Raw genomic sequence first — 24,694 nt, forward strand, 5'->3', positions numbered from 1 at the left:
CCATACCCCAAGTGGTACAACTCAAATGCCACGTGCGCATACCATAGTGGAGCCCCCGGACACAACATTGATTCTTGCCTGCCATTCAAGAAGAGGGCCCCAACGTTAAGACCAATCCACTAGCCAGTCATGGAGGAGCTAGCGTAAATGCCATCGAAAAGGATAGGCCGTCAGGATCAAAGAGATTAGAAGATGTGGCCACATCCAGAAGATTCATCTACCAGTCGCTACAGGCAGCATGCATGGTCTCTCGTGGAGGAGACAAAAGCGACAAATGTTTGTTTCATCTCGGGGAATAACACTACATGGAAACTTTGCCCGCGGTGGAAGAGTTACTTCAACGGCTCATGGACTGGGGGCAACTCGAAGTGTCCGGGAGAGATAGGGAAGAATCGCAGATTTGCACGCAGTCGGCAGAAAGGAATGCTCCCCCAACCCCCAAAGCCCTAGTAATATGTTTCACTAGGAATATGACTGGCCCCAGGTCCGAGTACCCCCCGACATTGCCCAAGCCGACACCATTTTCCTATCAAAGCAATAAGGTCATCCCATGGAAATATACCCCTCCCGCTTTTGGAGAAGGGGCTCCAACCGAGGTTGACTCTTTGTCAGTCAAGGTGACCAACATTACCGGCCTTAGTGGCGTAACCTGCAGTGGTCGGGTGTTCGCTCCCCCTCACTCGGCAGAATTGCCCTCCAAGGGGAAAACACCCATGACCCAAGAGTCCGCGGGCACGGCCACCCCCTCAAAAGAAGTGGATCCCCCGGTGGTAAAGGGAGCTGAAAAGAAGGAAGGTCTCCAAGGAAAGGCGGTGACTTTGGAAGAGGCTCATGAGTTCCTTTGTCTCATCCAACAAAGTGAGTTTAAAGTAGTTGAGCAATTGAATAAAACTCCAGCAAGGATCTCTTTGCTCAAACTGCTCATAAACTTCGAGCCTCATCGTGCACTATTGGTAAAGGTCCTCAACGAAGCCCACGTAGCACACGACATCTCAGTCGAGGGTTTTGAAGGCATTGTTAATCACATAACTACCAATAACTATATCGCGTTCGCGAAAGAAGAGATTCCAGTTGAGGGGAGAGGGCACAACAAAGCTCTACATTTGTCTGTCAGATGCATGGACCATGTCGTCGCTAAGGTACTCATCGACAATGGTTCAAGTTTAAATGTGATGCCAAAGACCACCTTGGAGAAACTTCCTTTTAATGCGTCACGTCTAAAACTGAGTTCGATGGTAGTACGAGCCTTCGACGGTAGTCGGCGGGAGGTGATGGGGGAAATTGACATCCCTATTCAGATAGGCCCCCACACTTGCAATGTGGTTTTCCAAGTGATGGACATAAATCCTGCCTACAGCTGCCTTTTGGGGAGGCCATGGATTCACGCGCTAGGAGTGGTCCCTTCGACGCTTCACCATAAATTGAAATTCGCGGTTGGTGGACTCTTGGTGATAGTGTCAGGTGAAGAGGATATGTTGGTAAGCTGCCCCTCCTTAGCACCATATGTAGAGGCAGCGGAGGAATCATTGGAAACAGCTTTCCAATCCTTCGAGGTGGTAAGTTGTGCCTATATGGAAACAAGTCCATTGCTACCTTGTCTCTCTAATGCGGCCCTGATGGTGGCGCGGGTAATGCTCAGGCACGGTTATGAGCCCGGAATGGGTCTGGGCAAGGACAGCCATGGGAATGCCGATGTGGTTGACATTAGAGGTAACCCGTACAAATATGGGTTGGGTATGAACCCGAGAAACCTGGAAGAAGGAATGCACCATCAAGACTCCGGGCAGATAGGGCATGGCCCAGTCATGTTAGCCAGTGTTTCACAAGTGCCGGGATAATGTTCGAGGAAGAGGTGGCGGCAATAGGAGAGGTGGCTCCACAAGATCCGCCAAGTTTCGTGCGACCGTGCCATCCCAATTTCCAAGTGGGGAACTGGCACATGATGAGCCAGTCGGAAGTCTATACCGCTGATTCAATGTAATTGGAAGTTATAGATTCCTTTCTCTTTTGTTTTGTGAAACCTACCTTATTAAATAACAAAGAGATCTTGTTTCATCTGTTCTTGCGATTCCACCTTTTCTCATATCATTTTGCATGTTTTTGTTTTTGTCTTGAATGGTATAGATGTGAGGATCGATCCTTTAAGGATCCTAACAACGAGGGTTTGATAATCGATTTTGACCGAGAAGTAAGTCAAACAATAAACGAAGAAGAGGAAGAGGATGTCCTTTCACCAGAGTTGGAGAGATCGATCGCTCAGGAAGAACGCGAAATGAAGCCTCACCAAGAGGAAACAAAACTGATAGACTTAGAGACCGGAGAGGGAAAGAAAGAAGTGAAAATAGGGACCGGTATGACCGCACCTATCCGCCAAGGTTTGGTAACCCTTCTTGAAGAATATCAAGACATCTTCGCATGGTCGTACCAAGACATGCCAGGTCTGGACCTCGACATTGTGAAGCATAGGTTGCCATTGAATCCTGGGTCTTCCCCGGTTAAGCAAAAACTACAAAGGATGAGACCCGGAATGTCTTTGAAAATTAAAGAAGAAGTGAGAAAGCAGTTCAATGCGGGTTTCTTGGCTGTGGCTCGATACCTGAAATGGGTAGCCAACATTGTCCCGGTCCCAAAAAAGGATGGCAAAGTGCGAATGTGCGTAGACTATCGGGATTTAAACCGACCCAGTCCTAAAGACAATTTTCCCTTACCACACATTGATATACTAGTAGATAATACAACTAAGTTCGCCCTTTTCTCATTTATGGATGGTTTCTCAGGGTATAACCAGGTAAAAATGGCACCCGAAGATGTGGAGAAGACCACTTTCGTCACCCTGTGGGGGACGTTCTGCTACAAAGTGATGGCCTTCGGGCTAAAAAATGTTGGGGCAACCTATCAACGTGCCACGGTAGCTTTATTCCATGACATGATGCATAAAGAGATAGAATTCTATGTAGATGACATGATTGCCAAATCTCAGACCGAGGACGAACACCTCGTCAATCTGCGTAAGCTATTTGGAAGGCTGCGGAAATACCAACTGAAACTGAACCCCGCCAAGTGCACCTTCGGGGTAAAGTCGGGAAAGTTGTTGGGTTTTATCGTGAGTTAGAAAGGGATAGAGATAGATCCCGAGAAAGTGAAGGCCATTCTTGAAATGCCCAAGCCACGCACGGAGAAGCAGGTTTGAGGCTTCCTAGGCAGGTTGAATTACATCGCGAGATTTATCTCGCAACTCACCTCTACATGCGAGCCCATCTTCAAACTATTGCGTAAAAACCAGGCGGTCCTGTGGAATAGCGACTGCCAAGAGGCCTTCGAAAAAATCAAACAGAGCCTTGCGAATCCCCCGGTGCTCATGCCACCTGTAACAGGAAGACCTCTTTTCCTGTACATGACTGTATTAGACGAGTCTATGGGGTGCATGCTGGGTCAGCACAATGACTCTAGGAAGAAGGAACAAGCCATTTACTATTTAAGAAAGAAGTTTACCGCCTGTGAGATGAATTACTCGATGTTGGAAAGGACGTGTTGCGCCTTGGTATGGGCGTCACATCGTCTTAGGCAGTACATGCTCAGTCATACCACTTGGCTTATTTCCAAAATGGATCCCGTGAAATACATCTTTGAGAAACTGGCCTTCACAGGACGAATCGCTAGGTGGCAGGTACTACTATCTGAGTTCGATATTGTGTACGTCACCCAAAAGGTGATAAAGGGAAGCGCCTTGGCAGATTACTTGGCCCAACAACCCCTCCAAGATTATCGGCCGATGCACCCCGAGTTCCCGGATGAAGACATCATGGCCCTATTCGAAGAGAAGCGGGCGCACGAGGATATAGACAAATGGATTGTTTGTTTCGATGGGGCATCTAATGCTTTGGGCCATGGACTAGGGGCAGTCCTTGTATCCCCAGATGATCAATGTATCCCTTTCATGGCCAGGCTAGGTTTCGATTGCACCAACAATATGGCCGAATATGAAGCGTGCGCCCTTGGGATTCAAGCTGCCATTGATTTTGACATAAAGCTACTCAAAGTGTATGGAGACTCGGCTTTGGTAATACGTCAGTTGAGAGGAGAATGGGAAACTAGGGATAAAAAATTGATACTCTATCAAACTTATATCTTGAAGTTAGCCGAATTCTTTGACAACATTTCTTTCCACCACATACCTCGGGAAGAGAACCAAATGGCTGACGCATTGGCCACCTTGGCATCCATGTTTCAACTTGCCCCACACGGGGATCTTTCGTACATTGAATTCAGATCTCGGGGCAAGTCGGCACATTGTTGTGCGATAGAGGAAGAGCGACATGGGAAACCGTGGTATTTCGACATCAAACAGTATGTCGAGAACAAAGAATATCCACCAGGGTTTTCCGACAATGACAAAAGAACGTTAAGGAGATTGGCTACTGGTTTCTTTGTGAGTGGTACCGTCCTGTACAAACGAAACCATGACATGACCCTCTTGCGATGCGTAGATGCCAAAGAGGCAAACTACATGATTGAGGAAGTCCATGGGGGTTCATTTGGGACACACGCCAATGGGCATGCTATGGCCAGGAAGATCCTTAGAGCAGGTTATTACTGGCTCACTATAGAAAGCGATTGCTGCACCCATGTAAGGAAATGCCATAAATGTCAAGCGTACGCAGAAAATGTCAATGTTCCGCCACATCCTCTGAACGTCATGTCCGCCCCTTGGCCTTTTTCCATGTGGGGGGTAGATGTCATAGGGGCCATCGAACCTAAAGCTTCGAACGGTCATCGCTTCATTCTCGTGGTGATATATTATTTCACCAAATGGGTCGAAGCGGCTTCCTATACCAATGTCACGAGGAGTGCAGTGGTCAGATTCATAAAGAGGGAACTGATTTGTCGATACGGACTCCCTAGGAAAATCATTACTGACAATGGCACCAATCTGAATAACAAAATGATGTAGGAAACGTGCGAGGATTTCAAGATCCAGCATCATAACACCACCCCCTATCGGTCGAAGATGAACGAGGCTGTGGAGGCTGCAAATAAAAATATTAAGAAGATTATTCAGAAGATGACGGTGTCATACAAAGATTGGCATGAGATGTTGCCTTTTCCCTGCATGGATATTGAACCTCGGTACGAACATCTACTGGGGCAACGCCGTACTCCTTGGTTTATGGGATGGAAGCGGTACTCCCATTTGAGGTAGAGGTCCCTTCCCAGAAAATACTAGCGGAATCGGGCCTAGAAGAATCAGAGTGGGCTCAAACACGCTACGACCAACTCAACCTTTTTGAAGGTAAGCGTTTGAGGCCATGAGCCATGGGCACCTGTATCAACAAAGGATAAAGAACGTGTTCGACAAGAAGGTGGGCCCGCACAAGTTCAATAAGGGGGACCTTGTGCTGAAAAAGATATCCCACGCTGTTAAAGATAATCGAGGGAAGTGGGCCCTGAACTATGAAGGGCCTTTCATTATGAAAAGGGCTTTTTCTAGAAGGGCTCTGGTGCTCACCAACATGGATGGCGAGGAGCTACCCTCACCCGTAAACTCCGATGTTGTCAAGCGATACTACGCTTAAGATCTGGGGCTATTGAGGAAATCACTGCATGTTCTTTTATTTTTGTGTGTTCTTCTTGGTTTCCCCCAGGGATTCCTGTCCGCTGTAATTTTCTCATCACAGTTCTTTAAAAGAAGAGAACATGGGTTTGAGGCTTCAGTCCTCACTTTGGTTTTAAACCATGTACAATTTGTGATAACCTGAGCCCTTTCACTGAGTTCATGGGGTGCCCCAAGCGCTTAATTAAAACTGAACCTAACTAGCTTTCACTAAGAAGATTGTTGCATTTGAAAACACTCATGCATACGCATACGCATGCATATTATATGATAACAGGGGCAGAATCGTCTTAGGCAGTGGTCAGATGTCAGGACGAAGCTAAAGGCAGAAACCAATCAAGGTAAAACGGTAACACGGCCATAGTTTGCCGCGCAATGGCGTTTCCTACTTTCAGGTACTTAGGGACGGACGCAAGTAGAGGCTAGGGTCATGACCGATGGATCGCCGTCCCTTGCCTAGCTCTGGACAAACAGAAAGCGCCGCTGCAAGGCAACCCAGTATCCATTAAATTCCCAGAAATTATTACTGTTATGTCTTTAAAGTAAATATTCGATGCCTAATATACCCTGAGGGGGCTCGGGTAAACGAACGCCGACCCATATAAGCTCTCTCCACTGAGTTTTCTAATGCCTGAAATATCTTTTCTGATGGCCGTGGTCTTGGAAGCAAGGAAAAAATTTTATAAGAATACTCTCTTGAGGTCATCCCAGCTCGTGATGGACCTTGGAGCAAGGTAATATAGCCAGTCCTTTGCCACTCCCTCTAAAGAATGAGGAAAGGCCTTCAGAAATATGTGATCCTCCTGGACATCTGGTGGTTTCATGGTGGAGCAGACAATATGGAATTCTTTCTGATGCTTGTGTGGGTCTTCACCTGCAAGGCCATGAAACTTTGGAAGCAAATGGATCAGTCCAGTTTTAAGAACATATGGGACATCCTCATCATGGTATTGGATGCACAAGCTTTCGTAGGTGAAATCAGGTGCAGCCATTTCCCTTCGAGTCCTCTCACGGGGTGGAGGTTGTGCCATGTTCTCAGAATGTTCAAAATCATAATGTTCAAAACTATAATGCTCAAAATCGCCAATAACAGAATGCTCAGGATGCTCAAAAGGTACTAAATGATGTCTAACTAATCTATGAAATGTCCTATCTATCTCAGGATCAAAGGGTTGTAAGTCAGATGGATTGCCTCTAGTCATACACTATATTCAGCATGCACAACTAGTTGCCTTCTTATACAAGTAACAGTGTAGGTTTGAACTACAGCTACCATTAAATGATATCCAAATGACTTGAAATTTTGTGAGCTACCTTATAAAATGATGAGAAGATAGCAAAAAAAAATTTAAACGAAAATTCAAAGTCTAACTATAGAAACTAAAAATGATAAGTTAAGAAAAATAAGAGAATAATACTTGGAAAATAAAAAACTTTTGACAGAATCGCAATTTTTGGAAGAAGGAGACCTCATCTGGCCCATGGAGAGATTCCATGGCATGGGAAATTTTTTTCTACCCCAAATACATATATAATAATAGTCATTCTGATACCCGGAGCAAAAGTTATGGTCGTTTGAAGTTTTGACAAAAATCAAATTTGCTACTTTTTTGGAACTTTAAAATCTGACCAAACTAAGGGCTCCAGCTATTTTTCCCACAAAATATGGATCAAAATAAGTGACCACAAAAAAATTCAGCCGAAAATAACAACTATAGCTACCAAAACAAAAAATCCCAATTAATTCAGCAAGAGTGGTCTCTAAAATTCGTCGCTAAGGGATTTCCACTACTACCCTGTTTTCCAATTCAACAAAAGTGGTCGCTAAATCCGTCGCAAAGCACTATTCACAGCAAAACACAAAAACTGAAACAGGGAAAGCGCTGAACAGAAAAACTAAAACAAAACACACACTAAACAAAATAACAAGATACTAAACAATACTAACACAATACTAACACAACACGAAAACTTAAAACAACTAAACATAAAACACGAATCACTAGCTATTATGAACCTTTGGACACTGCTCCCCGACAACGGCACCAAATTTGATCGAGGTCGTACCCAAATTAAATAAACATTAAAATGTAGTAACTAGGAAGTGACCCTAGGTCGTTTCCCAACGAGCAATGATACACCAAATGTTCATAATAGATAGTAATAAAATAGTAACGAATGGAGGGGTTGTTTGCTTTTGTAAATTAAACAACGAATAGATGTGAATTATAAAATATCAGAATTAAAACACGTTGCTTCCCCTTGATTCACAAGCAAGTCTCTTATCCTAGGTTACGAGAGTTTATCCTTTATCAATTCAACCACTTAATCCAACCCTAAATTAAATTACTAAGCGAAATTTAACATAAGACATTCATTTTGTGATTAAGCAACACATACACCAATTAATCATAAACGATCATTAAGCATGAACGTAAATTAAGTACAGAGACAATTAATCAAGCACTAAGCATGCATGAATTAATAGCAACAAATTCAGAGTAATTAGTGAAGAGGAAAAACTGAACAGAATTTAATAGTAAGAATAGAACCTCAAAGAGAACTGTACTTGATCCTCAAGAGAAAACAACGCTGGAGACTTAGCCTTCCATTAATCAATAGAGAACGAAATTATAGATTGAAGAATGGAATTTTATTGCTAAAACGAAAAGTCAAAACTGGAATTGCAAAATGAAAGGTGTCTAAGAAAAGCCTAAAACTAAAAACGAAAATAGGAGAGAGAAAAGAGAAGAGAGAGAGAGAGAGACAAGAGAGAGAGAGAGACAAGAGAGAGAGAGAGAAGGGAGATAGGGCCTAAACTAGAACCTTAGTGTTGTTATATAGTTTTCCAGCCCCAAAGCTTACAAATCTTTTAAATCCAAGCCCATAAATAAAATAAAATCAAATCTAGATAAGATAAGATAAGATCTAGATGAAATAATATCTAGATGAGATCAAATCTAAATAATATCTAGATAAAATAAAGTCTAGATAAGATAAAATTTTGTAGAATAAAATAGCCTGCCCTCTTCAAGTGCAAGCCCAATTCTGGATTCAAGCCCAATGCTTCATTAATTCCTAAAATTAGATTAAAAACATCAAATTAGCTGAATAGGCCCAAATAATAAAACTGCCTAATTAATTTGACAATTAAGACTAATCAGTACTTAAAAGGGTGCAAAAAGGGTTAAGAAATAGGAGAAAATAATGGCACATCACCCTCCCTTGTTCTCTTTGAACAACCTAGTGGATGTACCCTCCACTATAACTGATCCACAAGAGATGTACCTTCTCTTGTTCTCAGTCAACAACCCAAGTAGATGTACCCTCTACTGGTACCACAAAGGATGTACCCTCCAATGTGTTAAGACAAAGTTCTCAGGCGGTTAAACCTTTGAAACTTTGTGAATGGGGATACAAAAGAATTCTCAGGCGGTTAGTCCTTTGAAATCTTTTGTATATGGGAAAGGGAAGAATCAAAAAAATTCTCAGACTGTGTCGTTTTGAATTCTTTGACAAGGGAGAAGGGAGACATAAAAGAATTTAGGTTGTTAGTCCTTTGTTCTTTTGGAAAAGGGAGAAGAGAGACACAAAAAGAATTCAGGCGGTTAGTCCTTGGCGAATTCTTTTTGGCAAAGGGAGAAGGGAATGAAAAAGATGAATAGCACAATTTTCAAGGTTTGGAAACCCAGAAAACTTTGGAAAGCTTTTGGCAAAAGGAAGAAGAAGAAGTTCAAAGAGATTCAGAAATCAAAGTGGAAATCAATTACCAAATCAGTGTAATCGATTTTGTTCAGAAACTATCACTAGTAATCGATTACCAAATGAGTGTAATCGATTACACAAAGCTTTTTTGTGAAAGGATGTGACTCTTCACAGTTTAATTTGAATTCCAATGTTCAAACACAATGGTAATCGATTACTAAATCATTGTAATCGATTACAACATTTTGAAATCAATTGGAACGTTGTAAATTCAGTTGAAAGCTTTTTGAAAACCATTTTGCTACTGGTAATCGATTACAATAATCTGGTAATCGATTACCAGAGAGTAAAAACTCTTTGGTAAAAGGTTTTGAGAAAAATTCATGTGCTATGCAGTTTTTGAAAAAACTTTTTAATACTTATCTTGATTGAGTCTTCTCTTGATTCTTGAATCTTGAGTCTTGAATCTTGATCTTGATTCTTGGAACTTGAATCTTGAAACTTGATTCTTGATTATTGAAATCAAATTTCCTTTTGAACCTTGAAGTGTTCTTGATTCAATCTTGAACTCATTCTTTGATTCTTGAAGTCATCATCTTTGTTAACATCAAGTGTTCTTGACTTTTGAGCTTTTTTGTCATCATCTTTGTTATCATCAAAACTCCTTGAATCAATCTTGATTCATCATGAAGCTTGCTTCTACATAATTGAGGAATACATAGGAGCAAGGGAAACACCCTTGTCGACCATAAAAAGATAAAAAATACAAAAGGCCCGTAGAAAGCTAAAAAGTACATAAAAGGGAAAAACATAAAAACATAAAAAAGGGAAAATAAAAAAAATTGAAGACATGATATTGCACACTTGATTAAAGGTTGTCGTCCCTTGTGATGGACACGTGGGGTGCTAATACCTTCCCCGGGCGTAAAGACAACTCCCGAACCTTTCACACTTAAAGTTCGTAGACCACACATTTCAGTTTTTCCGACATTTTCCTTGAATAAACGTTGGTGGTGACTCCACAAGTTTTCCTTCCTTGGAAGACGCACCCATGAGCCTCACATCGCCCTCCCGCAGAAGGGTAGGTTGCGACAGTTGGCGACTCCACTGGAGACTGTTTTTAGAGAGTTAAGCCTTTTAAACTTGCACAATATCATGACTTCCCCTTTTGGTTAGTTTCTCTTTCTTACGTTCTTGTGTATAACTCCTTGATTGCTTCTAGTGTGTTTGTAAATATATGCACTGTCATACCCTAATTTCGTCCGGGGACCATTTGTTTGGTGGGATGCAACCTTCGCTTGACCGCTTCGAAGTACTTAACACCCATCGTTAGGCAATCCGTGAAGTTCCGCAACATGCCGGAAGTCGAAAGGAAGCATTGTTGCGCAATCCGTAAAGTTTTGTAACATTCCAGAAGTCAAAGAGGGGATGGTTGCGTAATCCGTAAAGTTTCGCGACATTACGGAAAGAAAACAAGTATCGTTACGTAATCCGTAAAGTTCTATAACATTACAGAAAAAGAATCAGCAAAAAAGCAAAAGGGGAGTGTATTTAGTAAACAGGGGTGTGCAAATAGCAACCAGGCCCACTTGGACCTTCCAGGGTGTTCCAACAGAAGGCAGTGCCACCTCCCTCTTTTCCCCTATAAATAGGGGAAAGAGGGCAGAGCAAATTCATTCAACCCTCCTGGTATTTAGGATTCACTTAAAATTATTGAGAAAAATTGTTTCCGTGAAGAAAATCCAAGCAAGGGCGCTTCCGTAACACTTCTGAGACGTTTTCGTGAGCAATTTCGTGAAGATTCTCCACCGTTCTTCATCGTTCTTCGTTCGTTCTTCGTCATTCTTCGGTCTTCAACCGGTAAGTTCCCAAAATCGAACCTTTCAATTCATTCTATGTGCCCTTAGTGGTCCTCACTTGTTTCGCGTGCTTTTATTTTTATTTTGTTTGCTTTCCGTACCCCCTTTTGGCGTGCTTTAACCATTTATTTAAGTCGTTTTTCTCGCCTAATCAAAAACAAAATAAATTTCCACCAATCATTCGAGTTGTAATATCTTTTAATCTCTGTTAGAATAAAATACGACCGATCTTTCACGCCGTAACCACGTTTAAAACCAAAAAGAGGCAAAATAATAATAAAATAATAAAAAATATCTTTGAATAAAATAATCCAAAAAAAAAAATCAATCGGACGCTTTTCTTTGGGATTTTTCTTAATTGAATTGACTAATAACCAAAAGTGAAACTAAGGCTAAAATCAACTCACAAATCAAGCTTTGTCATTAAAAATCACCTAAAAACCATTCTTAAGGTCCAACGCCTTAAGTGGTTTTTTTTTTGCTTTTATTGGTTAAACGTGGACTTTTGAAAGCCTAAAGCCAACGCATAACATTGTCAGTACTTTCAAAAAACCAAGAGATCATTAATGGTCCAATGCCTTAATGTTTTCTCTCCTTTCAAAAGAATCAAAAGATCGTTTAAATGGTCCAATGCCATAAACGACCTTTTGTTAGGTCATAATATATCATTAAAAAAAAAAGATAAAAAACAACTTAACCAACACTTAGTTCTAAAAGAACTACGTAGATCTGATTTCCTTATCACAATTGAGGAATACGTAGGAGCAAGGGAAACACCCTCGTCGACCACAAAAAGATAAAAAATACAAAAGGCATAAAAAGACATAAAAAACATAAAGGGGAAAATAAAACAAATTGAAGTCATATTTGCACACTTGATTAAAGGTTTCCATCCCTTGTGATGGACGCGTGGGGTGCTAATACCTTCCCCGTGCGTAAATACAACTCCCAAACCTTTCACACTTAAAGTTCGTAGACCACACCTTTCCGGGTTTTTTCGACGTTTTCCTTGAATAAACATTGGTGGCGACTCCGCGCATTTTCCTTTCTTGGAAGACGCACCCGTGAGTCTCGCGTCGCCCTCTCGCCGAAAGGTAGGTTGCGACATGCACGAAATAGACATTTATTCATTTGATGCACACAAACACAAGCACTTTTTGCACACACAGTGAGTTGGAAAAAGGCCCTACACCCGGGTCCGTAGGAACATAGGAAGTAGAGGTGAATCTATGGTCATGCTATGTCTCCGACTTACTTGACAACAGTGAAACCTCATATAGAGTTTTTCTCTTTGATGATATATTGTCGTTGGTAGTCCCTACCGCCGCAATATTGATATCGAGAGAATAATATCTCTAGAAACCATTTAGGGAGATATGACCACCTTGGGAGTTATCACTAAAAAGCTTCTTAGATCCTCCCATTTAGGTCCCTAAAATAGGGGCACGAAGCGAACACGATGTGTACTTTTTAAACACTGCCATGCATATAACCTAAATGTCATGTACGCCTTTGTTGTATGACTATTTGTGGATATTGCCATGCTGTGTACATCCCCCTGTTGCGTTTTTGTGTGTCTACATCATGTCGTCACGCATGCGTTGTACGTTGGTCTCATCTTTTGTCATGGGAAGCCGAAAGGTTCATATCACCTTCTTAACTGCACACATGGAGCACTGTGCCCCCAAATGCGCAAGTAAGAAGAGATAATTTTTTGGGCTCTCGTGTCCGTAAATGCATTCATATCATGAACTGCATAAGCATCTCTTCATGGCATCGTAATGGACATATCGTTCTTGCATTTGTGACTTATCATATTCATGCATTGCATTTTGCATAACTCATTTCATCACCATGCATATGCATCTAACATGCTTTTTTCATACCTTTTATTTTCATGTTTACTCATGCATGATCCTTGCATTTTCCTCTGCAAAACAAAAACAAAAAAGAAGCATGAAAATTCACACTGCGTTCTTAGTTGCATGTGTTAGGTACTATGAGCCAACCATGTTAGGATCATAAACCCGTTTCACTTAAAAAATAGAATGATTAAACATGGTATCTAATGCATGGTTAACTAACAAATGATGTTTCTTCGGGCATCTCAATCTCATAATTACATTTTCCATTCATAGCTTAAGTATGCCCAAGTCATTCATCTCTATGAAATGTTGTCAAAGTATTGGCGATCGAAATTGCCATTCCTTGGGTTACAAGGTTGAACCAAGCACAGGCTTTCAAGAAAAGGTTCATCAAGTCAAGGTCAAGTATGGAAGTAACCAACTTGCAAATTAGGGCAAAAGATGGATCGGGTTACGTCATTTGTTACTGCCAACACATGATTGTGCCAATTTACAAAAAAACTTGAGGACTTTGATGTCAATGTTCTTCCAATTTCACTTTGACAAAATGATGGACAATGTTGCTTTAATGAAAATCTAAATTGATCCCATGTCCTATCTAAAAATCATAGTACTTCAACAATGGATCATTCACATACATCCATGCTTTTCATTGGTTGCATTGCTCATGGCATTCTTTCCTTGAAAATGAACTTAATCATTGTTATCAAAAGGAAAGAACATGTTTCGCGACGCCCTTACTGAACCCGTACTAGAGCTAGAGTAATGGGTGGAGTAGAGGAGGTACAAGAGCAGATAAAGGCCGACATGGAGGCCGTGAAAGAGCAAATGGCCACAATGATGGAGGCCATGATAAGCATGAAGAAGATCATGGAAGTCAATGCGGTTGCAGTTGCTGCTACCAGCGTTGTTGCAAAGGTGAACCTGACTCCCCCATCTGGCCTCAACCAAATGAATCATCCAACCTCAGATATGGTAGGGAAAGATTTGGGAAGTACAGGCAACCCCCATTTTGTGCAAGTCCAAAACAAGCATGCTTTCCTGTCATATGGTTTGCCTCCGAACTATACTCCACCCAATGAGAATGTCAATAACTCCACTCCCATACTCATTGAGAGCCAACAACCTCAATCTGATCATGCACATGTCTCTCAACCCATGTGGGGACACATGAAATGCCCCACCATAATCTAGCCAACTTCAAGCCTTGCCTCGAATACACCACTGAAGGGAAAACAGTTGGTGGTGAGCCCCTGCCAAACACTTCGGAGGGCCCTCATTTTCGCCCACAACCACAACCCTTGCATTTTGTGGTGGGAAGAACCTCTTCTGCTATGATTGAAAATGGAAAGTTGGATCGGATAGAGGAAAGGCTAAGGGTCATTGAAGGAAGCGGAGATTATGCCTTTGCTAACATGGCAGAATTGTGCCTAGTGCTTGATGTCATCATCCCTTTGAAGTTCAAGGTGACGGAGTTTGATAAATGCAAGGGGACAACTTGGCCCAAGAATCACCTGAAACTGTATTGTCGGAAGATGGGGGCATACGAGAAAGATGAAAAACTGCTAATGCATTTCTTCCAAGAGAGCCTTACTGGGGCAACCGTCACCTGGTATACTAACTTGGAACCTTCCCAAATCCATTCTTGGAAGGACCTAATGATTTCCTTCATTAGACAGTACCAGTACAATTCTGATATGGCTCTGGATAGGATGCAGCTACAGAGCATTCAAGAGGGGGCACAAATCTTTCAAGGTATACGCCCAAAGGTGGAGGGATCTGGCAGCCCAAGTGGTGCCCCCTATGACGAAGAAAGAGATGATCACATTGATAGTAGACACATTACCAGTGTTTTACTATGAGAAAATGGTGGGTTACACACCTTCAAACTTTGCGGATTTGGTCTTCGCTGGCGAAAGGATCAAAGTAGGTCTGAAAAGAGACAAATTTGATCATCCTGCTTTGATGAATGAGAACATTGGGACAAATAGAGGGGATGAGGAGGAGGAAGGAAACCATGTTGTGGTTGCCATTCCTACATGGCCAAGTTTTCCACCGGCTCAACAATGTCATTACCCACCACCCAATCATCCATAAGGGTCATCCCTAAATAAACCACAAAGCCTACCTACCGCACATCCAATGCCAAACACCGCCTTTAGCACAAGCCAAAACACCAACTAAGGAAGGAATTTTGCAGCGAAAAATCCTATAGAATTCACCCCAATTTCGATGACCAATTCTAACTTGCTCCCATATCTACTCGATAATTCAATGGTAGCCATAACCCCAGCCAAGGCTCCTCAACCTCCATTTTTCCAAGGATACAACTCGAACGCAACATGTGGTTACCATGGAGGAGTTTCGGGGCATTCCATTGAGCATTGTAGGACCTGGAAGCGTAAGGTACAAGGTCTAATTGAAGCGGGCGGGCTGAAATTTGAGGAGAATCGCTTGTGAATTTTGACGTTGGCAAGCGACGCTATACATGGGGCAATTTGAAGGTTGTTGTTAGACGTCTCTAATGACTTATTAGGATTTTCATGTTTATGCCATTATTGTAAACCACAATTACAATGCTAAATAATATGGATCAATTTGACATCCTTGTCTCTCTCGTCCTCTCACAATTACATCTTTGCTTATTCAACTTCCACCGGAATGTGAGTGTAAGTCATTGGTTTGTTTGCTCAAGTGACCTGCGCTCCTAAGTTTTGACTTCCAAGACTGTACAATCCCGAATTACTTGTTTTGCACGTTTGGTCAGGGTGCCATAAAACAATGAGTGAAGTTCGAAACAAGAAAAAAGAAAAAAAAACATTTGATTGGCTGTAAAGTACAGACATTCATGTGACCTCATTCTAGAAAGTTTGTCTTTTTTGAAAGAGAAGTGGGTTATCAAGAATAGGAGTCATTTGACTTAATCTATCTATTGAAAAAATCCCTCAAAATGTTTCTTATCTTTGAAAATTCATTTTCGAGAACCTGCATAGTTTCTTTCTATTTCTTCCTTGCTACAAGGTCATGACGAAAGACAACGCTTGGTACCTCAAAGCCCTACACTAGGGCAATGAGGGGCACCATGCATGAGCCTCAAGCGAACCTAGGGGCAGATCAAAAAATTCTCACCCGTCAATGTTTTTAAACAAAAAAAAAAGAGTGTTAGTCGTCTTATACAACTAACTTTTGTATAGAAAACTTTTTCAAAACATGTATAGTTTCCCAAATTTATAGTTCTTTTGTAGGAATTTGTAAATAAATCTTGATATGTTTAGATACCTGTCATTAAAGTATCTTTAATTGGAATTAATGATAAAATTTGTACAATTTCAAGTCAAAAGAGGCTAAAGTCTTGAAATGCTAAAAGGAGCAGTTGCACAAAGCGAAACAATTAGGCTCAGCCCGCATCCACCGTGATGAGAGAATCTAGAAGAGCACAAGAATCAAGGCCACACGCTAAGTGCGAGATCAGCTCGTTAAGCGAGACGTTCGTCTCTTGCCAGGCTCAACGCACAACTGGCGCCAAGCCCAAATCCACTTACTCGCGCTAAGTGCGACAATGGTGCTAAGCGCGATATCACGATTTTAGAGCCTATTTAAAGCCTGAATTGTCATAATTAGGGTACGAATCACTAGAGCTGCATACTTTTGCACCCAATTCTAGAAGAGTGTTCTGGAGGCAGCAAAGAGGCAGCAGCTAAGCAAGGAAGCTAGGGTTCATCACTTTTGAGAGATTAGAGAGTGTTTGAGTGATTGTGAGGTGCCAAGAAGAGGAGGAGGGATCGCCCTTCCTGTGTAAGCAACAATTGCTCTGTATTTTCTGTCTCACTTGTATTAGGGTTCCTTGTATGGCTGGCTAAAAACCCTAGTTGGGGATTTCTAATGAACAGTTGATGTAAATACTTTTTATATCTAATTAAGTGTGTTTTAAGTGTTCAATGCTTCTTTCAATACTTAATTACTGCATGCTCTTGGTCTGATCACCCACTTGTGTGTACTATTAGGTGACTTTAGCATTGGGAAATGTATTGTTTCCTTAGAACTTGATAGAAGCATGGCTAAATAATTGCATTACCAGGGATGGATTGTGGGATTTTAGTTTTCTTATTATGTTGTGATGATAATGTTGTTTGAATTAAGCCTAGTCCAACAAAAGGGATCTGAGGACGAAGTTTAGTTTGAATTAGTATAAACTTATGTGGGATCGAGGTTTAGTATTTTAGTCTTCAGCATAGAACACATGAACATTCTTAATTAGAGAAATATCTTTATATGCATCAACTTGTTTATTAGAAAGACCCAACGCTTTTAAACCACTACTGTCACCTTTAATTGCTTACGTCTACTGCTGTTTAATTTAGGATATATGTTACTTTTATTTTTATTCAAAATTATCAATGTTTATCTGCACAATGCCTAATTCCTGATAAAACTCTTTCTAATAAAGAAGTTCCATGTGTTAGATACTCGGATCATTCCGTTTTAATTAAATACTTGATGATCCGGTTCACTTGCCGGTTAGACCACTTCCACATAAAATGAGTAATTACTAATTTGAAAAAAAAAGGAACTATGGAAGGGGGCAAACAAAGTACTTATGGCGCCATTGCCGGGGAACTTCTTTCATTAGAAGAGTTTAGTTCAGTTTTAAGGCATTGATTCATTTTTTCTTTGATTCTTTGATTGTTTTTGTGCATATTTAGTTACTGCGGATTATTTTGTTCTTTGGAATTGGATAATTGTTGTTCTGCTTGTTTTGTATGCAAAGAAGATCTATTGCAGGTGCTTTGATTCCCATAGATTTAGAGATTAATGCAACTTGTAGGAGAAGAATTGCAGAAAGAAATAGAAAATTTTTACAGGACATCGAAGCAACAACAACTCCAGGAGAAGAACCTCGATCTTTTGAGGCATCTTCTAGTTTTCCTACTCAAGGGAAATCACATACAGGAGTTAGAGGAGACACTATCATGGCTGAGCAGCCAAGGAGAGTGACCCTTGAAGACTATTCAAGTTCAAGTGTATTTTGATGATGCCAAAGACTCAAGTCAAGAATCAAGAGTCAAGCAAGTTTCAAGAATCAAAAAGTCGTTCAATCAAAGCAAGTTTCAAGAATCAAGATTAAAGTGAAGATTCAAGAGAAGACTCAATTAAGATAAGTATTAAAAGATTTTTTCAAAATATTGAATAGCACAATTTAGTTCAAGAGAATTTTTCAAAGAAAAATCTTTTACCAAGAGTTTTACTCTCTGGTAATCGATTACCAGAAGGCAGTAATCAATTACCAGTAGCCAACATTCTTTTTCAAACTGATTTACAAAGCTGTAGTTGATTACCATAAGCATGTGTCATACCCTAATTTCGTCCGGGGATTATTATTTGATGATATAAAACCTTTGATTGGCCGCTTCGAGATACTTGGCGCCCTTTGTTACACAATATGTGAAGTCCCGAGACGTGCTGAAACTCAAAAGGAAGCAGGCTTACGCGATCCGTGAAAATTCCGTAAGGTGACGGAAATCGAAATGAGGTGTTTTTCGCAATCCGTGAGTTTTCGTAACTTCTTCAAAAGCTAAAAAAGAGTAAATACATAATCCGTAAGGATTCGTAACCTTGCGGAAGGAAAATAAGTATCGTTACGAAATTCATAAAGATTCGTAACGTTACGGAAAAAGAATTACCAAAAAAGGTAAAGGGGGTGCATTTAGTAAAAAGGGGGGTACGAATAGCAATCAAGCCCACTTGGGCCTTCCAGATTCTTCCTCCAGAAGGCTGTTGCTTCTGGAGGAAGCAACCTTGCTCGCCTGGGCGAGCTGGGTGGCAAGCTCCTCCCCTATTTTGCTATAAATAGGGGGAGGAATGAAGGGAGAAGGGGTTCAACCTTCTTGGCACTTCTTATTCTCTCGAAATTGCTGAGGAAAATTGTTTCCGTGAAGAAAATCCAAGCCGAGGCGCTTCCGTAACGTTTCTGTGAGTAATTACGCGAAGATTTTCAACCATTCTTCGACATTCATCGTTCGTTATTCGTTTTCTTCAGTCTTCAACTGGTAAGTACCCCAAACCGAGCTTTTCAATTCATTCTATGTACCCGTGGTGGTCCACATTTTGTTTCACGTATTTTTATTCTCGTTTTCATTCGCTTTCTATACCCCCTTTTGACGTGCTTCAGTCATTTATTTAAGTCATTTCTCGCCTAATCTAAAAATAAAATAAATTTCCACCGATCATTTGAATTGTATCATCCATTAATTTCGGTTAAAATGAATTCCGACCGTTCGATCGTGTCGTAACCACGTTGGAAATCAAAAAAGAGGTAAAATAATAATATAATAATCAAGAAATATCTTTTAGCAAAATGAAGCACAAAAATCAATCGGATGTTTTCTCTTTGGGATTTCTCATTCTTAATTGAATTGACTAATAAATAAAGCGAAACTAAGGCTAAAATCAATTCGCCAATTCAAGCTCGTCCACCAAAAAATCACTAAAAAAAAAGGGATTTGAAAGTTTTATCTCAGCTTTTTCTTACCAAGTTAAAAGGATCATTTTTAAAGGCCCAACACCTTTAAGTGATCAACTTTCAAGTAAAAGAATCGCTTGATTCACCTTTAAAAGAAGAACTACGTAGGTCTGATTTCCTCTTTGATGGAGGGTACGTAGGAGCAAGAGCCCCGCTTTTGTCGACCTCAAAAAATAAAAAGAAATAAAAGTTAAGATAACACAATTTCACAATTCTAAAAAATAGGCTGTTGTCCTTTGAGACAAACGTGAGAGGTGCTAATACCTTCCTCAAACGTAAATACAACTCCCGAACTTAGAATTTTCATTTTGACCGGTTTCCTTCGGTTTTTCCGACGTTTTCCACAAATAAACGTTGGTGGCAACTTCGCGCATCTTTCCTCCTTTGGAAAGCGCACCCGTGAGCCTCGCCTCGCTTGCCCGCAAAAGGGCATGTTGCGACAGCATGTAATCGATTACCAATGTTTTAAAATGTTAGATTTCAAATTTCAAGAGTCACAACTTGTGATAAAACATTTTCAAATCATATCAAACTTGTGTAATCGATTACACAATACTTGTAATGATTACCAGTGTTTCTAAATGTTTTGATTTTCAAATTTAAACATGAAGAGTCACATCTATTGATGTGTAATCGATTACACTATGATGGTAATCAATTACCAGTGACTTATTTTGAAAATTAAATTACCAAAAGTCACAATTCTTAAAGTGACTTGTTTCTAAAGTTTTTTTCAAAAGTCACAACTTTTAAAGTGACTAGTTTTCGAAAGAGTCACAACTTTTAAAGTGACTTGTTTTCAAAAGAGTCACAACTTTTAAAAAGTGACTAGTTTTGAAGAAATTGCCAAGAGTCATAAACTTTTAACTTGAGTCATCAAATGACTATAAATATGTGACCATGGCACGAATTTTAAGATGTATAACAGATTTCTTTCATTTATTCAAAGCATTCTTCTAAGAGTTTTTGTTCAATACTTTCTTTATCAAGAAAAGTTCATTGGCCAAAAACTTGTGTTATTCTTCTTCTTCTTTCCTTCTTCCTCTTGCCAAAAGATTCAAAGGACTAACCGCCTGAGAATTCTTTTGATTCTTCCTTCTTCCTCTTGTCAAAAGATTCAAAGGACTAACCGCCTGAGAATTCTTTTAATTCTTCCTCTTCCCTTTAAACAAAAGACTTCAAAGAACTAACTGCCTGAGATATCTTTTGTTTCCCCTTACAAAGATTCAAGGGACTAACCGCCTAAGAATTCTTTGTCTTAACACATTGGAGGGTACATCCTTTGTGGTACAAGTAGAGCGTACATCTACTTGGGTTGTAATACTGAGAACAATAAAGGGTACATCTCTTGTGGATCAGTTCAAGTGGAGTGTACATCCACTTGGTTGTTCAAAGAGAATAAGGGAGGGTACATCCTTTGTGGATCTTTGCTTGTAAAGGATTTTATAAGGTTTTTGGAAATCTCAAGAATCGGTGGTTGCTTGGGGACTGGACGTAGGCACGGGTTGTGGCCGAACCAATATAAATCTTGTGTTTGTCTTCCTTCTTCCCTACACTCTTTATCTTTCCACTGTGTACTTTTTATTTCCGCTTTACTTTTGTCTAAGTTATTGTTTATGTTCTTTAATTTCTCATAACTTAGTAGTAAAGCCTAATTGAATCTAGTAACGTTAAGAAGGATAAATTTTTAATTAGTCAAGACATGTTCATAATTAATTCAACCCCCCTTTCTTAATTATTCCGAGGCCACTTGATCCAACATTGCACAACCAGAGGTTCAAGCCCAGACCATTACATACCCACCATCATTGATTCAATTAATTCAAAATAATTTGTTTCACGGATTACCAAATGAAGACCCATATGCACACCTAACCACATACATTGAAATATCCAACACTATTCGATTGGCTAGTGTGCCTGAAGAGGCAATTTGATTGAGCTTGTTTTCGTTCTCATTATCTGTAGAAGCTAAAAGGTGGCTTCACTCGTTCAAAGACAACAGTCTTAAGACCTGGGATGAAGTTGTTGAGAAATTTTTGAAGAAATATTTCCCTGAGTCTAAGACTGTGGAAGGCAAAGCCGCCATCTCTTCGTTTCACCAATTTATAGACGAATCTTTGAGTGAGGCATTAGAAAGATTCCGTGGTCTATTGAGAAAGACACCTACTCATGGATTTTCATAACCAAATCAGCTCAACATTTTTATTGACGGGTGGAGACCACAGTCCAAGCAACTTCTTGGCGCTTCTGCTGGGGGAAAAATAAAGTTGAAAACCCCCGAAAAAGCCATGGAACTCATTGAAAATATGGCTGCAAGTGACATTGCTATTTTGAGAGATAGAGCCCACATTCCAACAAAGAGAAGTCTGCTAGAACTCACATCACAAGATGCTCTATTGGCACAGAACAAGTTGTTGTCTAAGCAACTTGAGGCATTGACAGAAACCTTAAGTAAGTTGCCAACTCAAATACATTCTACACAATCTTTACCACATACTGTTTTGTAGGTTGTAGGGTGTGCCATCTATGGTGGAGCTCACAATTCTGGCTGCTGCATTCCCAATGAAGAACCAGCTCATGAAGTCAATTATATGGGGAACCAACCAAGAAACAATTTTAATGCAAGTGGATTCTTTGGCTTCCAGCATGGCCAGCAATATAACCAACAATAGGGACAGTGGAGGAATCACCCTGGAAATCAATTCAATAGAGACCAGGATGGACCATCCACAAGGCCACAGCAACAAGGGCCAAGTCTCTATTATCGGACAACAAAGCTGGAAGAGACTCTGGCTCAATTTATGCTGGTATCTATATCAAATTAGAAGAGTACAGAGTCTGCCATCAAAAATCTGGAAGTCCAAGTGGGACAGCTGGCTAAGCAATTGGCGGAGCGATCGTCAAGCAGCTTTAGTGCTAACACCGAGAAAAATCCAAAAAGAGGAGTGTAAAGCTATCATGACCAGGAGCAGATTGGCAACCAATGTGGTTGAGAAGAAAGCTAAAAAGAAGGTGGTGGATGACAAACAACATCCGGTGATTGAGCCAGCACTTAAACCAGTTACTGATTTTGTTGAACTTGAAAATGTTAAGGAGGCTGATGATGGCCAAACAGAGAAAGAGACAAAAGTAAATGAAAGTGAAAAAGAAATAAATAAGAAGGAAGGAAAAGAAAAACAAAAAGAAAAAGAAAAAAATGAAAAAGAAAAAGAGAAGGAAGAGGAAAGAAAGAAGAGAAAAAGTGAGATTTCAAGGGAGAAGAAGAGAGAAGCCACTCCAGCTAAAGGCAAGGAAGTGCCATATCCATTGGTACCTTCCCGGAAGGATAAAGAGAGACATCTAGCCAGATTTCTTGATATTTTCAAGAAGCTAGAAATCACATTGCTTTTTGGAGAAGCTCTCCAACAAATGCCACTCTATGCTAAGTTTTTAAAAGATATGCTGACAAAGAAGAATAGGTATATCCACAGTGACACTATAGTCGTGGAAGGAAATTGCAGTGTATTTATTCAACGTGTCCTTCCACCGAAGCATAAAGATCCAGGCAGTGTCACCATACCGTGTTCTATTGGTGAGGTTGTAGTAGGCAAGGCTCTCATTGACTTGGGAGCAAGTATAAACTTGATGCCGCTCTCCATGTGCCGGAGACTTGGGGAGCTAGAGATAATGCCTACTCGAATGACCTTGCAGTTGGCAGATCGCTCCATCACAAGACCTTATGGAGTGATCAAAGATGTTTTGGTTCGGGTCAAACATCTTATCTTTCCTGCAGATTTTGTGGTAATGGACATAGAAGAAGATTCTGATATCCCCCTAATTCTGGGACGTCCATTTATGTCTACCGCAAGCTGTGTGGTAGACTTGGGGAAGAAAAAGCTACAAATGAGTATAGAAGACCAGGAAATCAGCTTTGATCTGTTCCATGAAGAGAAAGATTTGCTGGACCAAAATGTTTGTTTAAAGGTGAATGTGATGGATGAGAAAAGGTTGGAGAAGAAGTTTTTGGAGATTGGAACCTTGGTTGATCCAGGATAACAGGAACTTTGCGTCAAGCTAATGACGTTAAACAAGCGCTTGCTGGGAGGCAACCCAGTCATTTTTTATTTTGTTTTGTTTGCATATAGTCTAGTTGTTTGCTTGTGATTACGTGTGATTTCAGCTTGATTAATATTGAAAGAAGGGGTTTAAATTCTTGTGAAGAGGTGGACAGGAAAAGTCTTGGAAAAAAGTTTTCTCAGTTGTCCATCCGCTAAGTGCAGCCCTTGCGCTAAACGCCAAGTCTTCACGTGCTAAGCGAGCCCTTGCTCGCGCTAAGCGCTTAGACCCCTGACTAGTGGCTGGATGGTAGCGTTAAGCACTCTTCATTGTGCTAAGCCCAATTACCTCTCTAGAATCTAAATTTCTCGAATTGGGCTTAGCAAGGTGATGCTCTAATCGTAATTCCCTCTCTGTTTTGAAATTATTTGGAATAGCGCTTAGCGTGAGAGCTAAGCTTGAACCATCACTGTAAGTTAGAGCTTGATTTAGCGCTAAGCCTAGCAAGCTAGGCTAAGTGCAAATTCCAGGACCAATCAGATTTGCAGACAGCGCTAAGCATAAAGATAGGCTAAGCGCAAGGGTTTAAAAACCAAATGTCATATTGTCTCGCTAAGCACAGTTGTGCGCTAAGCGAGCAATATGAACTTTTGCTTAAAAGGAAATGATTTAGGCAGTTTCATTTACCCATAAGCTTTTATCTCTTGTGCTTGTGCCTACATTCGTTCTTTTGTGCATTTTTCTGCCCGTGCTTCAAGTTATCTTTTGCATCCTTTTTGCTCTCATCTTGCATTTCCATCACAATCCAAGTAAGCTTCTTGTTTTAGTTTCATTTTCTTTTCAAAGCTTAAACCTTAGGGTAGACGATTTATTGATTTTTAGTTTGCATTTCTATTTAGCTTTAGTTTATTTAGGTTTAGGGTTTACAATGTAGGGTTTAGGTAAGATTTTAGAGCCCCATGGGGGCAATGCCTATAAGAGGGGTGAAAACCCCTCATTTCTGTTGGAAATCACGATGAACGCGCTGAGCGCGCCTGCTGCGCTAAGCTGGTTCATCGCAATTGACAAATTTTTGGATTTCCAGAGGATCGCACTA

At 40.6% G+C, this 24,694-nt stretch overlaps 1 protein-coding gene across 1 annotated transcript; it reads left to right on the forward strand.

The window, feature by feature from the left end:
* The first annotated feature begins 14,215 nt into the window (after positions 1–14,215).
* Positions 14,216–21,746, forward strand: LOC102659847 (uncharacterized). Its single transcript, XM_006591614.1, has 3 exons — positions 14,216–14,562; positions 14,716–14,795; positions 21,529–21,746. The coding sequence occupies exons 1-3, from the start codon at positions 14,216–14,218 to the stop codon at positions 21,744–21,746; spliced, it is 645 nt and encodes a 214-aa protein (XP_006591677.1).
* Positions 21,747–24,694: the final 2,948 nt, after the last annotated feature.

The sequence above is a fragment of the Glycine max genome, chromosome 11 (assembly GCF_000004515.6).
Source record: "Glycine max cultivar Williams 82 chromosome 11, Glycine_max_v4.0, whole genome shotgun sequence".
NCBI classification, from domain to species: domain Eukaryota; kingdom Viridiplantae; phylum Streptophyta; class Magnoliopsida; order Fabales; family Fabaceae; genus Glycine; species Glycine max.